This window comes from Sciurus carolinensis, chromosome 3 (assembly GCF_902686445.1).
Source record: "Sciurus carolinensis chromosome 3, mSciCar1.2, whole genome shotgun sequence".
NCBI classification, from domain to species: Eukaryota; Metazoa; Chordata; class Mammalia; order Rodentia; family Sciuridae; genus Sciurus; species Sciurus carolinensis.
Window position 1 is genome coordinate 2460047 of NC_062215.1, and position 15322 is coordinate 2475368.

General features: G+C 55.5%; 2 protein-coding genes across 11 annotated transcripts in view; one reads left to right on the plus strand and one right to left on the minus strand.

Moving 5' to 3' along the window:
- Positions 1-3458, minus strand: part of Ccdc40 (coiled-coil domain containing 40) — a 37114-nt gene extending 33656 nt beyond the window's left edge. The window contains exons 1-3 of the mRNA XM_047547817.1: positions 2932-3458; positions 1603-1666; positions 611-1102 (exon numbers count right to left, since the gene is read on the minus strand). Of these exons, the coding sequence (XP_047403773.1) occupies positions 611-1102; positions 1603-1666; positions 2932-2960 (585 nt within the window). The 5' untranslated portion in view covers positions 2961-3458. The remainder of the gene's footprint in view (positions 1-610; positions 1103-1602; positions 1667-2931) is intronic.
- Tbc1d16 (TBC1 domain family member 16) overlaps positions 2986-15322 on the plus strand; it is a 72646-nt gene continuing 60309 nt past the window's right edge. For 7 of the 10 annotated variants that reach the window (XM_047547818.1, XM_047547824.1, XM_047547827.1 and 4 more), the window contains exon 1: positions 3635-3706. The gene's annotated coding sequence lies outside the window, so the exon portion shown is untranslated. Of the gene's footprint in view, positions 3367-3634; positions 3707-14051; positions 14144-15322 lie in introns of those variants that run through there. The other 3 variants (XM_047547819.1, XM_047547821.1, XM_047547820.1) reach the window with 3 other exon arrangements.

The window sequence follows — 15322 nt, forward strand, 5'->3', positions numbered from 1 at the left end:
TTCAATGGGTATTTGTGGGAAACACATAAAATCATTCATAGATGACCACGTATAGGTCAACAACTTACTCTTGAATGAGAAAATAAAATGTACCTTATATTGCACATCATTTGTTCTGTAAGTTGGCAATTATTTAAAAAAATTTAAGTGAAAAAATATAAGAATGGAACTCTTCTTATTTTTACCTAGAACTGCACTGTCCAATATGTTAGCCACTAGCAACAGGTGACCATTTAAATGTAAATTAACTGAAATATTTTAAAATTAAAAATTGAGTTCTTCCTTCTGGTCAGTCAGTTCTCAAGAGCTCTTGAAATGAACACAGGATACCATGTGACTCGTGGCCATCATACTGGGTCATGTTGCTTTGGAAGAATGGAAACCTGGATGTCCTTATGTGGATGGTGACCATGGAATGTCATCCACTGTGCAAGTCTGGGGATACTGAAGCCTAGAATCTCTCGGTATAGGATAGTAGGTTCTGAGGCTTAAGTTTGCTAAAAAATTCCTAACAGGGATTGCAGTTTGGGTTACAGTGCTCTTTAAATAGGGTGATGAGCCCCGGGGGCAGTAAGACGTTTTTCACAAAATAGAACTCGGGGCTACTCACCACGCTGCCCACCGAGTGCTCAGGTGGGCCTAGGACCTGCTGCAGGCCATGCCCTGTGGACACGTCCCCTCTCGATTCTGAGGGCTCAAAGGCTTCTTGATAGGGCTCTTCAACCCCCTCCTGCAGATATTCAGGGCCAGGTCCATCTCCAGGCTGTTCCTGAGGACTGGCATCTGGATAAATGATCTGTCTTTTAACAGTGGTGACTTCCACATCAGAAAAGGATTTGATTTCCCCAAGGGTCACAGCTTCCTTGTCAATGTCGGCTTCCTCCTCAAAATCGGCTTCCTCATCAAAATCGGCTTCCTCATCAAAATCGGCTTCCTCGTCAAAATCAGCTTCCTCTTCATCTGCAACTTGTCTCTCTATGGGGGTTTCCCAATCCTCAGCAATCTCCTCCTCATCGGCGACTGTCCCTTCAACTTCAGCTCCACCTTCAGATGTGATCTGCCCTTCTGAATGCTTCCTGGCACCCAGAGCCTCTTCCCTTCTCTGTAATGGGTCAGCAGGGAAAAAGCAAGAAACAAGTGTAAAGGGTCCTGGGAGGTGCTATGCTCAGCAGGGTAACTGTCCCGATGGCAACTGCCTTTACGTGTCTCGGCATCACTAAGATTGATTCATGCTGCATCTACTCTCTCTCTTTTGCATACATGTGGCATACTTCATTACAGGAAATGAGTTCTGGAAAACTCAGGATGATCCCAGAGTTGGACCTTTTAAAATGAAGTGTAAGGGGGCTGGGGAGATAGCTCAGTTGGTAAAGTGCTTCCCTGGGTTCAATCCCCCCAGTACCGCCAAAAAAAAAAAAAAAAAAAAAAAAAAAGAAAGAAAAAAAGATGAAGTGGAAGGAAAACCAGTTTTCTTGTACCCAAACTGAGTTTTTCCCAGGGCAAGGTGAAAGGACCCTTTCACAACTAAGTCCAGCAAGTCCTAATGCCTTCACCTCCTGGTAAATACAAGCCCAGAACAACTCTTCCCAAAGGAAACTTTACCGCATGGCCTTCTTTTTCCTGTCTCTCCTCTTCTTCAGAAGTCGATTCGTCCTCCAGGTGAGACCTGGTTTCAGAGAAAGAGTTGCACAGTTGGCATGTACCTGCTCCTGAATTCTGCGTATCTGTTGATTGCCTAGCTGTCAGCCAGGACGCTGCCCATCACTAGATCATGCTTGCTAGGTAGCTCAGGTGCCACAAGCCCCAAGAATGTGTGGAAAACACAATGATCTCAACATTCAATGGGCATGATAGAGCACCCCAGAAAAGTCACCTTAACTATACTGTGTCTGGGACAGAACTGGGGACAATAAATACAAAGCACAGAAAATTGCAGAAAAAAGGACAGAAGCCCCAAAGACTGTCAACTTCCCAAAGGTTGACATAGTACAAGAACGCTATGATTCGCATTTAAAATATTATGTTTTTTAAAAATGAAAAACCTAACTTTTTTTTTTAAAGCAAACTAATATAGATATGTGTGGACAAACAATGAAAACCCCTGTGATTTCCCTTGTCCTTCTCAAGATAACACTGGTAATAGGAAGAGATTTAGGACACAACTGTATTCTTTCAGATTTTTTTTCTATGCATTTAGCCAGGACCCCCATCCTGAACCCTTAGAGAGCTGGATCTATTGTTTTACATTTAGTCTTTGTTTTCTGCTCAACCTGGACGTTGATCCACGTCAGTTCATACAGGCCTGCCCTTTTCCAAAACAAGAAGCAATAAGGAGGTATATAAGGCAAAAAGCTCAAATTCTGTAAAATCGGGTTATCCTCTGACATAAGGCATAACAGAGCCGAGGGCTGGCAGCGTGCGTCTTTACCTAACTGTCCCTTCTAGGTGCGCTCAGGACAAGCGCGGGGCCCAGGCAGGGCTGAGGTCGGCTGGGGGCCGCCTGTCTCCCCCAAGCCTCTGACTGGGAATCCGTCCTTGCAGGAGAGAGGCGAGGGGCTGCGAAGGTTCCCTTCTCAAGGAGGGTCCCCAGCCTCCCATGGACGGGCTCCCTACTCCTACAGCCAAGCACAGTGGTTGCCATGGTTACTGCAGGGCGCGCGAGTCCGGGGTCTTAAGGCGAGGCAGGCGCTTGGAGTAGGGGAAGAGGGAGGGTAGGAGAGGACAAAGGACAGGAGGTGAGAAGGGAGAAGGGGCAGTGCGGGCGGCGGACTCGGAGGGTCGGTGAAGCCCAGAGTGGGGATGGGGAGAAGGGGCAGAGCGGGGAGGAAAGCGCAGGGGAGGCCAAGGGGCGACGCGGGGCCACCCAGGTGTGAACAGCGGACCAGTGCGGCCCGGCTGCTCCAAGACCCGCTGCCCCTCGGCCTCGCTCACCCTTCGGCCCAGCCGCCCGGCTCCGCCATCTCCCGTTGCTAGGCGACGCCGTCAACATCCGGCGGTGCGGGCCCGCGCGGGGCGGCCGGCCGTGGAGCCGGCCGGGTGCGTGCGGGGCGCCCCGCCTGGAGAAGTCCACGGTGGCGCGAGTCGGGGTCCCCGCCGCGCGTCCCAGCTTGGCGACGTCCGCAACAGTTTCCGCAGGGCTACAGCAGTGTCACCTGCGTCCAGCGGGCGCCTCTGATGTCCCGAGGACCTCCCGGTCCTGGGCCCCGCGGGCGGCAGGCCGGTCGGCACGCCTGGGGCTGGGGACCCCGCCTCCCACCTCCCGCTTTCTGGGCTCGGGCGCCCTCTTGCCAGAGGCCCTGCGAGGAGCCCTCGGCGAGGCAGGATGCCCAGTGCTTCCCGGAGGGCGCCGTCCCCTCCCAGCCCCAGGTAGGAAAACAGCCGAAGAGCCGGGGGAGCGGCGCGCGGGCGTCCGACGGGCCCGCCTCCCGCGAGGGCCGCGGGCTCCTCCCGGGGAGAGGACCCGGAAGTGCGGCCAGCGGGGTTGAGGGGCCTGGCCCTGGGGCCCGGCCGGCGGGAGCGCGGGGCCCGGGGGCGGAGACCGGAGGCGCGGAGGCGGACCGGGAGGGACTGGGCGGAGGCCGGGGCGGGCCGGGGGCCGGGCCTCGCCGTGCGCCCCGCCCCACCGCGCCTCACTGGCGGCGGCGGCGGCGGCGGCGGCGGCGGCTCCCGGAGCCGGCGCGAATCCGGCCCCCACGGCGGGACCCGGGTGAGTATCAGGGCCCGGCCGGAGCTGGGGCGGGGGCGCGAGGGGCGTGAGGGCCTGCAGCCCCGGGCGGCCAAGGGCCGGGGTCCGGCTGCCGCCGGGAGGCACGCGGAGCTGGAGCAGGAGCGGGGCCCTTGCGACTGGACCCGGGATCACGCCGGAGGCTCCCTGGGACTCCTTCCGCGGCGAGCGGGCGCCCGGGGCCGGCAGCGGGCCTCGTTCCGGGGGACTCGGTCCCGGCGGTCTGGAGTCGTGGGCCGGGGAACTTGCGCTCTTTGTCTGGCTCGATCGGCAGAGCGTGCCAGCGGGAGCTCGTGGGGTGCCAGCGCTGGCCACACTGGCCCCGGAGTGTGCCCCCAGCCCTGCGCCGCGCGCTTTCCTACCATTTCGGGCCTGTTGGCCGGGTGGGCTGGGCTGTTAAGATCCACATGTCCGGGTACTCACTTCTTTTTAATCCTGGCTCTTCTGCCTGTTCATTCCTTAAATAAAGAAAATAAAAAAGAAAGGAAAAAAAGAAAAAAGAAAAGAAAAAATTAATTTAGGATCGCTAAAAATAATCTAAGGAACCCTGCCAGAAGGTGGTGAATCTTGAAATCCTGTTATTCCCACTCTCGGAAGTTGGTGTCATACGTTGGCCACAATCTAGTTCAGATTTGTTCAGAAATAGGAATAGGAAGGACACAGTGGAAATTGGTCCCTCATTCCTCCTAGAGTTTGTATTACTGCCTGGGTCCAGCTCCGAGGCCCAGCTGGGCTGACTGGCTGGCCGGTTTCTAGATCCTAAGGGTCTTGCTTTGCATTCTGAAGCACCTCATGCCTGCTTCCCAGGAAAGCTTGTGTACTGGGCATGTTATCAGAGTATGGGTACAAAGACCTGGGGGCTGGGGAATTCCATTCCCATATCTGTCACCAACCCATTAAAGAACTTGAAAAAAACCCCTGTGTTAGTTTTAGAAATTCCTCATTATAAACATTAACATGAAATTGATAGTGAATATTAAACACTTTTAAGAACCACGAAAGCTTTTGCAAATAAAGCATTGTCAAGGTACGCTGAGTATTAACTTCCATGTTCCTTTTGTGGCTGTCCCATCGCAGGGCTGCTGTTCTGAGTGCAGTTACTGTGTTTTCTGTAGCCCCCCCCCCCCTTTTTTTTTGCATGTTCGACATTTATGGTGAACAGAGTCTCAGAATACAGCTAAAGAAATACAGTTCTTATTAGTGGAACTGTTTAATCTGCTAGCAATTATTATGGCTGTGTGGGTGGCTCCTGATTATTATACATGAATTCCCAGAACCCACAGAATAAACCCATGAGCAGGACTGTGGTTTGTCACCATTTTACATAGGAACTCTGAGCCTTGAAGAAGTAACTTTCCCATGTTTGTGCAGCGTGGAGTGAGCCCCGCATCTCCAGTGAGGATGTTCCGGCTCTAGAAAACCTTGAGCCTCCCCTCCTGAAACTGGCCTCACCTCCCACATGCACACTTCGCCAAGAGATTCATAGAGATGCAGCAAAGGCGTGCCTGTGTAACCACCAGCCACTAGTGCTAGTGCACTTTAGTCTGTGAAGAGCCTTCCAGGGTTTGGGGCGAAGGCATTTAAGAAGACAGGCATGGAGTTTGCAGGAGCTGCCCGTGTTGGTTCCTCTGCCTCCAGTTTTGGGTAGCAAGGTGCAGTGGTTAAGAACATGGCCTCTAAAAATAGACTGCTGGGTTCACATAACCCCGCCATCTCGCCCTTGCTTAATTCTCCCATGTCTCAGTTTCCCATCTGTAAAAACAGTAATAATACTGTCTACTTCAAAGACTTGTAAGGGTTGTGGAAAGCACCAAGTGCCTGACATACGGTGAATGCCTGTTACTATTTAAAATTATTATCATTTGTATTTTTCACATTTAGCTAGGTTGCAAAAACATTGTGGTTTTGTTTTTCTGACTTCTTGTATGTGTGCTTCTTCAAGTGGAAAGCTGATTTTGGGCAGATGTGAGGTTCAGCATTTTGGTCTGTGTTCAGTCTTATCTTTGTGACTTGGCTGGGTCTGGGTCCCACAGGCTGTTCTGGGCAGCAGGGATGACCTGGTTGCCTGGTAACACAAATCTGCAGAATTTTAGCCTGTGTCTTCCTGGCTCCCGGTTTCTTCTCAGGTGGGGGTTTTACTCTGGTAAGACTAGCTACTTAGTTTCGTATAATACGAAGTTGTGGGGGAGGAGAGCCCTTGAATGGGAAGGGCTTGTGGGTGGTTGTTGTTACTGTTTGTATTATGTCCAGTAGTTGAGGCCAGCGCACAGGAAGGGAAACCCGTTGATCTTCTTCCCAAACACAGAGTACTGCTGGGAGTTTTTCTGCACCTTGCTGACTGCATTGGTGTTCTGGACGCTGTTCATCCTGGGGCTCCTGGTCTAACATCTGTAATAAGCCTGCTTTTATGAGCCGGCTGGTGAGACCTGCTCCGAGTACATCCTTTTCTCAGTCTTGGGAACCTATGTACTCATCCTCTAAGGAGGAGAGAAGTCAGGCAGAGTTCCACCTCTGCTCAAGTAACTTCTGCTGTACAGACAGTACACGGAAAGGAACGGGAAGAACCCAGATCCACTGTTGGTTCCGCACAGCCTGTCCTTCTGTACAGAGCCTTGGACCCTGACTGTGTGCAGGTCTTTATAGTCCATGCCCATAAAAAATGACCCGTGTGCACTGCAAATAAAGACGTGGCAATATTATTTCCACAGTCTTTCTGGATTGGCTGTGGGAGAAGCCCTGTCTGTAGGTGCCAGCTTGTGTGTTTGGCTTATCGTGGGCTGGTGTACTCACGCTGAGGGACCCAGTTCAGTAGTCTGATCAGTTGGTCACTACTTCCCAGTGTTCTGGAAGTGAGGGAACAGGGCACACCTAACAGGTGTCGCGTGGCCCCTCTTACTTGCTGTGTGTTAAGATGCTTTCTCTGAGCAGCGTTGGCTGTGCTGTTTGGGGTGTGCTCCGTGTGGGTCTCCCCATTTGTTGTGTGGTGTACCAGCTGCTTCCTCAGCAAGGACAGCTGCGCCTTCAGGTGCCCGTGTTCAAGGGTGCAGGGTGGATGAAGCCAACCCACGTGGGCGCGCTGGTTTCCCGCCTGCATTTGCCCCCTTCTTGCCTTTGGGGTTTGGTTCTTCCTTGGTCCCAGACCCTAGCTTATCTCTAAGTTTAGTGGCTTCCCCTTGGCCTGACTTCCTTGGCTCTTTGGGGGACATGGGATGTTTGTGTTTGCAGTCAAGGGGTGCTGAGGCAGACGGTTGTCCTTGGAGGCCCAGGTGTTGGGGTGGTCCGGGGAGTGGCCATAAGTGGTGTGATGGTTGGATAGTTGGAGGAGCAGACTTCCCAGCCTTGTTTGGTTGGCTGATGTGCTGTGTCTCTAAAGTCCTTCCCCTGTGGCCAGTGGCCCCCAGTGCCCGTGCCTACACCCCAGTTTGAGGACAGCCGACACCTGCTCTCACCCCTTCCCGGGCCTTCTTTGGGCCACAGCCGTTGCCGGGTGAGTCCCAATGGCAGGCTGTGTGTGCAGCAAACAGGGTTCTCTTCTGCACTAACCCGTACCTGGAATAGATGCCCCTTGTGGACAAGTCATGTCCACTCCCAGGGGCTCACCTGAGTGATGGGACAGGAGGGGACCCCGCTTCCCAAGCTGTGCTGTCCAGGACCCAGGTGCTGTTCTGGTAATGCCTTCCCTTCAAGCTGTGATCCCCAAAGATGGTGGTACTGGGGGGAAGGACAGCACGGGGCCTGGTCACAGGTGTGTTGGGCAGAGTTTTATGGGAGGAAAACCATCCTCATTTGTGCAAGTCCGACTCATGTTTAATAAGGCCTGGCCTCTTCCTGCTTGGGCTTCGAGGGTAAAGCAGATGAACCAGTTTCTGTGTACATGGCAAGTGACCAGAGCTTGGGGCGTTTGGCTTCGGAGCAGTCTGACAGTGACAAGGCCAGGGGCACTCTCAGCGGGGCCTATCTCGTGACTCGTTCCTGGAAGGGGCCTGAGGCTCCTGCTCCTTGCCTGCCCCACCCCTGCTGCAGCGAGCAGTGCCCAGTGTGTGGGCAGCCTCCCCCAGGTGAGTGGGACCTGCCAGCTCCGTGCAGTGCCAGGACTGGATCTGTCTGCCAGCCACTGCATCCTGCACTCGACCCGGTGGCCCTGAGGCTGGCCCACAGCGCAGAGCAGTGGGCAGGGCAGGGGGCAGACCAGGCCTCGCTCCTACTGGATGCAGGCTGCCCTGTTCCTTTGGGCTTCCTCACAGTTTTCGGAAGAGGCTTTTGTGCTTTGCCTTTGTCTGCCTTCCTGTCTGGGAGCCGATGGAGCCTTTCTTACCAGGACTGTCGGTGGAGAAGACTCACAGGGCGGCCCTGGCTTGTGAGCACACAGCCCCCTGACCCTTCAGGCTTCCCTGGAGGGGACATCAGGGTCTGGCCCGCCTCATATTGCATCAGGGGCAGCAGCTCTGCAGGGTCATTAGATGGCCAGTGAGTGGTTGGGTGCCAGGTTTCCCTGTGAGTTAGAAAGCAGCTCTTCTTGGGTTCCTAGGTGTGGTGGGCAGAAGAATGGGCTCCAGAGATGTCTGTGTCCTGGGGCAGTACTGGTGACTGTGAGGTTGTGGCCAGTGAGAGGTATGGTTGCTGACTTGAGGAGGGAGGTGAGTCTGGCTTACTGGCAGAGTCTCAGGGTCTTCAGAAGTGGAAGAGGAGGCCAGGGAGTCCCTGTCAGAGCGCTGGGATGTGAGAAAGACTGCACAGTCCCTTCTGGCTTTGAAGGGGTGGAAGGGGTCTCCAGGAGGACACAGCCCTAACGTAACCTTGATCGTGGCCCAGGGAGACCCACCCCAGACTTCTGACCTCAGGACTGCAGAATAACACGTCTGCGTTGTTTTAGAGGTTAGATGTGTGGTGATCTGTTACGGCGGCTGTAGGAAGCTGACACACCAGAGTGGGCCTGCTTCCTGAGGGAAGCCGGAGGCCAGCCTCTGGTGGGGTTTCTCCATCTGTGTTGTGCTCATTTCTGGTGAAAATGTGCAGCAAGACCCCCTTTTCTAGGCATAACTCACCCTGTCCCGGTCTGTGCATTTTGGATGATAAATGTCTTAACTTCACCCCTATAAGTACGTGCTGGAGGAGCCCCCCAGTGCCACACAAGCCACAGAAGTTCTGGTGGCCAGGAGGCTCCTACAGGAGGGGGAGCACGAGTGGGTCCCCGCCGGCCTGCAGCTGGGCCTGGCGGTGCAGGGGCAGCACCCCTTCCCGCTCTGCTCCGCGTCTTCTCCCTCGCCTTCCTCCTCCAACTCCCCCAGCTCCTGCTGTCCGTGCACCTTTCCCTATAGGCAGCCCCAGCTCCAGCCACCTGGACCCTCTTGAGACTGACTGTCCCCTTGGGGCGGCCGTGGCTGGGACCGGTGGGCTTCAGAGGTGTGAGCTTCAGAGTCGCAGGTTAACGGGCAGGACTGACTCTGGAGCTGCTTTTGTTTTTTGAGCTGGGTGTTTTTGTTGCGGGAGGCCTAGTTGTTCTTTCCTTTCCAGTTACACAATCGCCCATTTTGGGAACAATCTGGCCCTGTCACGTGGTCACAGATGGCTCGGAGCAGCGCAGGACGGGCGCTGGCGCCGAGCTCGGTGTGCGGCCAGAACCCTGCCTCTTCACCCGGACCCCTTTGAGGCCATCAGTCGTCACTTCTCTCCGTCCCCTGAGCCAGTGCACAGCCTGCATCTTGGCTTCACTCCGGCTCCGTAGTCTTCACGCCAACTGCCAAGCTGGCATTGCCATCCTCTGCTCCAACAGAAACGGGCGCCCGGGAACCTCCCTGCAGGTGGCGTTCTGGCAGGTGTGCCTCAGGAGGAACCCTGGGGGGTCCCACAAGCAGGAGTTTATGGCCCACAGTTGGCCTGGGTAGGAGCGTTCCAGAGAAAGCAGCGTCTCCAGTGGGTTCGGGGGAAAGAGGTGCCCATCTGTGCCAGGCGTCCCCTCTCCATGCCTTCTGTCCACCTCATCCCTTGGGGTTTGTAGTGGTCTTCAGGAGGTGCTGCGGGGTCAGCTCTGACTCAGCTAACCGGTGCTTACTGGGGGCTGGACCGCGGTGTCTGCTCAGGCTGCCTGGTTCACGTGGGCTAGGGGCTCTGCTGCTGGTGCTTGCAGGCTGTGTGCCAGCCGACTCGCCCCCACTCCTCTGTGACCATAGGTGGGAATCGCCCAGGAGGGGCCCCGGGTGCTCCGCGTGCCACCCTCTCGTGCTGGGCCCTCTCTGAAACCAACTTCCTTGCCTCCCAGGACCCCATAGGATTGGCCCTTCCACCCCATAGGATGGCGGGTTCCTGAGGTCACAGTGCCAGGGTGTTCAAGGTCGTGTTCAGGACATTAGGAGGCTGTCCTGTCACACAGCCCTGCTGGCCCTAGCAGCCGGGCTCGGGGCCCAGGAGCGGGCGTGTGAGCCTCGGTCCTCTTGCTGCCTCCAGTATCCGCCCAGTTCCTTAATGGTGCTCAGCTCCACCCTGTGGCTCTGCATCCTCCTCTCAATTATTTTTGTTTAAAAAGTTATCAGGCTTTGTTATCTGCCCCCCAGGAGATGGTGTATGTGTGCGCTACATATACATATATGCATTTAAAAGAATTTTTTTTTAGCTGTTGATGGACTGTATTTTATTCATTTATTTATATGCAGTGATGAGAATCAAACTCAGTGCCTCACACATGCCAGGCAAGAGCTCTACCCTGAGCCCCAGCCCAGCCCACATATATGTGTTTTAAGTTAAAGACTTCCCTTTTTTTTTTTTTGGTACTGGGGATTGAATACAGGGGTGCTTAACCACATCCCAGCTCTTTTTATTAAAAATAATTTTTTTTTTAGTAGTTGTAGAAGGACAGAATGCCTTTATTTTATTTGTTTATTTTTATGTGGTGCTAAGCATGGAACCCAGTGCCTCACACATGCCAGGCAAGCTCTCTGCCACTGAGCTACAGCCCCAGGGCCCCAGGCCTTTTTAAGAAATGTTTTATTTAGAGACAGGTTCTTGCTGAGTTCTTAGGGCCTCGCTAAGTTGCTGAGGCTGGCTTTGAACTCGGATCCTCCTGCCTGGCCTCCCAGCTGCTGGGATTACAGGGGTGCACCATTGTGCCCGGCAAGACTTCACTTTTTTTTTTTTTTTTTAATGTGGGCCTGGGGATTGAACCCAGGGCCTTGTGCTTGCAAGGCAAGCACTCTACCAACTGAGCTATCTCCCCAGGCCCCAAGACTTCACTTTTTGAGAGTAGTCTTAGCCTCCCAGCAGAAGTGGGCAGAGGGCACAGAGACCCCCACGTAAACCCAGCCCACAAGTGCACAGCCTCCCTGTCGTCCTCATCCTCCACAGCATGGCCCATCTGCTGTAACAGACGAACCTGGTGGACACATCCTTGTCACCTGGGGGCCACGGTTTGCATGAGGGTGACTGGTGTTGGACGTTCTATGGGCGTAGACTGGTGCACGATCCGCGTCCCCCACTGTCCCGAGGCCTTCCCGCTCCACCTGTCCTCCGTCCCTCGCTCGTTGCTCCCGGAAGCCGCTGATCCTCATGCCGTCTCCCTGTTCTTCCCTTTTCCAGACCACCTTGGGCAGCTGAGTGTTCCTTACCTGAAGTGCGTGGGGTCGGAAGGTGTTGGCTTTTAGGTTTTTTGTTCTAATTTGGAATATTTGCATTAGAGTAACAGCTCTTGGGGATTGGGCCCCAGTCTGGATGCAGAATTCACTCGCGCTGGGTGTTGGCAGCTTATCCGCAGGCCCGCGGACCCCCTTGGACGGTGTTTCCAGTGCACTTGTGCCTCGTGGTGGCCCGGCACACGGTCAGGTATAGTTTTCCACTTGGGTCCTGCTGGCTCTTTGGATCTGGAGCATTCCAGGTCTGGGTTTGGGATGGAGTGCACAGCCTGCAGCTGGAGTCGTGCTGCGGCAGCTCTTGGGGGGCCCTCGTGGGCAGGTTCCCGTCTCCCGGCTGTACGCTCAGCCTGTCCGGGTGCTGACTGAGCCTGGGCTGCTCCCAAGTGCTGGCAGATCTTGGCACAGCCGCTCTGGGCCTCGACGCGCTGCTGCCTGTGCGGTGCCCGTGTGGAGAGCAGTTCTGGGTCACAGAGCAACGCGCACAGCACAGGGAGGACTCGCAGCTCGGTCCTGTGGCGTGGCATTCTCCACGTGACCGTTTTCAGGCCTGGGGTGTGTGTAGTGGCACCAGCTCACTCGTGGCGCTGGCCGTCGCCTTGCTGTGTGCTGCTCCCGGCCGTGGCCTCCCTGCTGGCTCTGGGGTCTGCCCTAACCCCCAGGCCGTCCTCCCTCCCTGATGGCACCCTCATTTCCTGCCCCTGGAGGTGCCAGGGCTGCCCTGCGCCACCTTGTGCCCTCCCTGCCTTTCAGGCGCCACCCCAGCACCCTCTCCTTGGAATCTTCTGGCACTCCACGCGGAGCTGTGGGGGCTCCACCCACCCCTCCTCTCCACTTCCGTGTCCCTGGCCCCGGCACCCAGGTGACTTCCGGGTCAGAATCAAGAGGCCCTGTGTGGAGAGTGCTGCTGGGGTCCTGCAGGCTGCTGCCCCATGGCGGGCTTGGGCGTGGAGGGCTTGGGGTCACTTGGGACCCCGCACTCCTCAGGCAGAAGTGGGCCTGTGGGGGTGAGGCTCCTGCCCTCCCTGACCGGCCTGTGCCCTGTGCCTGTCTCCTGAAGCCTCCCCTCTTCTTCCTCACCCAGAGCTGTGCCGGGTGGCGAGCCCAGGCCTGCGAGGGGCCCTTCAGCAGGGCAGCTGGCTGCTGGGTTCCTCTGAGGAAGGGGGAGGCCAGGACCACCTAACGCAGGCTCCAAGTGGGCGACTGGCAGGAGCATCATGGCCACGGCTACCTAAGAGGGGCTCCGGGTCGGGTGGGGCTGGAGTCTCCCCAGAGGGCCCGACGCTGTTCTGTCCCTGTGGCCCTCACTGTGAGGAAGGCACTGTGACTCTGCCCGTGACCCCGGCTCCTCGGGACATGGCAGGGACGGGGAGGGTGGGCAGGTCCCTCCAGGCCCTGGAAGTAAGAGCAGCAGGTCTGCAGGGCTCAGAGGGGGGGGCACCGCAGCCTGGGGTGGGGAGCTGGGAGCTGGGCCGTGCGAGGGCTCTGCCACCCCAGGAAGGCCACTCCTTCGTCCTGCCGCCTCCAAGTGCCCGGTGCTGCCTGGGGGCCGTGACCAGATTAGAGTTCATGGACTCGAGACCCATGGGCACTGGGCCCTGCGCTGGGGGGACTTCTGCCGCCCTGGAGCCACCCTGTCACCCTGTGGGCCAACAGCAGGTGACAGCAGAGGGAGCCGGAACCAGGGGTGGCTGACGAGCCATTGTTTGTGCAGCTGGAGAACAGAGGCAGCTTTGACAGGAGCACAGAGGGTGCACGCGCCTGCTGTGCTGCGTGTGTAAGGTGCACGCGGGGTGTGCTGCGCGTGTGCTGCGTGTGTGCTGCACGTATGGGTGCGGTACCTGTGTGCCGTGTGGAGCCCGCCTGGGCGGCTGGGGCTGGAGCTTGGCCCCGGGAGGCCTCCCTCCTGAGCTCGACTGGTTCCTTGTGGCCTTCTGAGGCTGACCTGGTGGAATCGGGGTTCTCCTCCTCCCTCTCTTCTGACAGGGTGGGGTGAACTCATTTGCACACCCAGCTGGAGACCCTGATGGAACCTCCACACGTGCCCCCACCCCCCACCATGAAGCGTGGGTGCCGGTCAGCAGTCCCACCCACCCCGCACGGAGCCCAGTGCTGGGTCTGCTGTCCCTAGGGCTCTCCTGGCAGGTGGGAGCCGCCACCACGTAGGAGCTGTAGGAGCCGTGACTTTGGGCTGGGGGAGGGTCGTTCACTTGGAGCGAGGGAGGGTGGCAGGCAGCAGGGCCGCGTCCTGAGCTGGGAGCCTGGGGCAGGGGCTGCAGGGAGAGGGGAGCCCCTGGTGCGAGGCCCTGGATGGACAGGCCTTGGCTGCAGACAGCGAGGACCTCTCATCACACAGCAGAACCCAGCAGGGCCGGGGCTCCAGGAGGGCTGTGGGGCTGCCGCTGGGCAGGGAGGGGGTGTTGGACAGTGTGGCCCAGGCTCGGTTCCCGCCCTGGGGAGGAGGCTGCGGCATGTGGGCCTGGAACTGCCGGGCACTGGCTGGCTGCGGCTCTGCAGGGCCCACCCCGGAGCCCGCTGGCGGTGTGCCTCGGGGGCTGCCCGCTCAGCAGGGTGGCGGGGCCATGTGCTGATCATCTGGAGAGCCCTGTGGGTTCCTGCTGGTGCCTTTCCTACTTCTCCAGGGGCAGCCTGGGGCAGGAAGGTGGCCGGATCCTGCCACTGCAGCACCGCCTGGGAACCGGGCCTGGGGCAGGAGTTACCCTCATCGCAGCGCGGCAGGGTGAGCATCGTGGACCACAGGCAGGGGGCAGAAGCTGCGCGTGCAGAGTGCGGACCAGAGGTGGGCCAACTGTTGCGTCTCTGGTCTCAACTCAGGGCCCCCTTTTTAAAAAATTTCCATAAGGTTTACATAACCAACACCACCGCTCTATTAAGCTGTAATTGATTTACCAGTTTTTATCAGGCAGATAGCCTAAGTAAACAATATAAAGACTCAGTGAGTTGGTTGATGCTTATGTTAAAATTCTAGGCATTTTCAGATAAGTGCACACTTTGAATTAGGAAATTTGGAATAGGAATAGTAGTTCATTGAAAATTGAAACAATAAGAAAAGTAGATAAAATATAAACCAACGTTTAATGGATCTTTGGCTTGGAAATGATCATATAATATATAAAAGTAATAAGAGAAATCACTAAAGGAACGTTACCATCAATTTGCCTAAAAATTGAGAACTTTTGTTCTTCAAAATGGATAATACAATTAAAAAGAAACCATCAAATTAGGAAATAAACATACACAACAGCTTCAACAAAGGATTATGATATTTCCTATATAAAGAGTTCCTACATAGCAATAAAAATTCTACCATCCCAGGAGAAAAATTGGCAAATCTCACCAATAGACAGTTCACAGGATGAATGCAAGTGTCTAATAGATATGGAATAATCTGCTCCAATGAACTGACCATCAGATAACTGTTCTTCAGTTCTCAAATTGACAGGGATTTAAATCCCTGGTGATCTTGGTACCTGTTTGGAAATCTGTTGGTCACCATGTGTCTAGGCTCCTCCTGGGGAAGTGATCAGGAATCCCAGAAATTATCCTTTGGAAATACAGAGGTTGCAGTGAAGATTTGCTAATGAAGATGTAGTTTCTTATTTAAGTGACAACCATTTGGAAACCAAATGTCAACTGCACACAGCTATTAAGGTGCAGGATTAGCCCTTTGAGGCATTTTATTTTATTTAGTTTTTTTTGGCACTGGAGATTGGACTCAGGGGCACTCACTCAACCACGGAGACACATCCCCAGCCATTTTTTTTTTTTTTTTAGTTGTCAGTGGATCTTTTATTTAATTAATTTATTTATGTGGGATGCTGAGGATTGAACCCAGGGCTTCACACATGCCAGGCAAGTGCACTACTACTGTGCCACAACTCCAGCCCCCCAGACCTTTTCTGTATTTTATTTAGAGAGAGGGTCTTGCTGGGTTACTTAGGGCCTCGCTAAGTTGCTG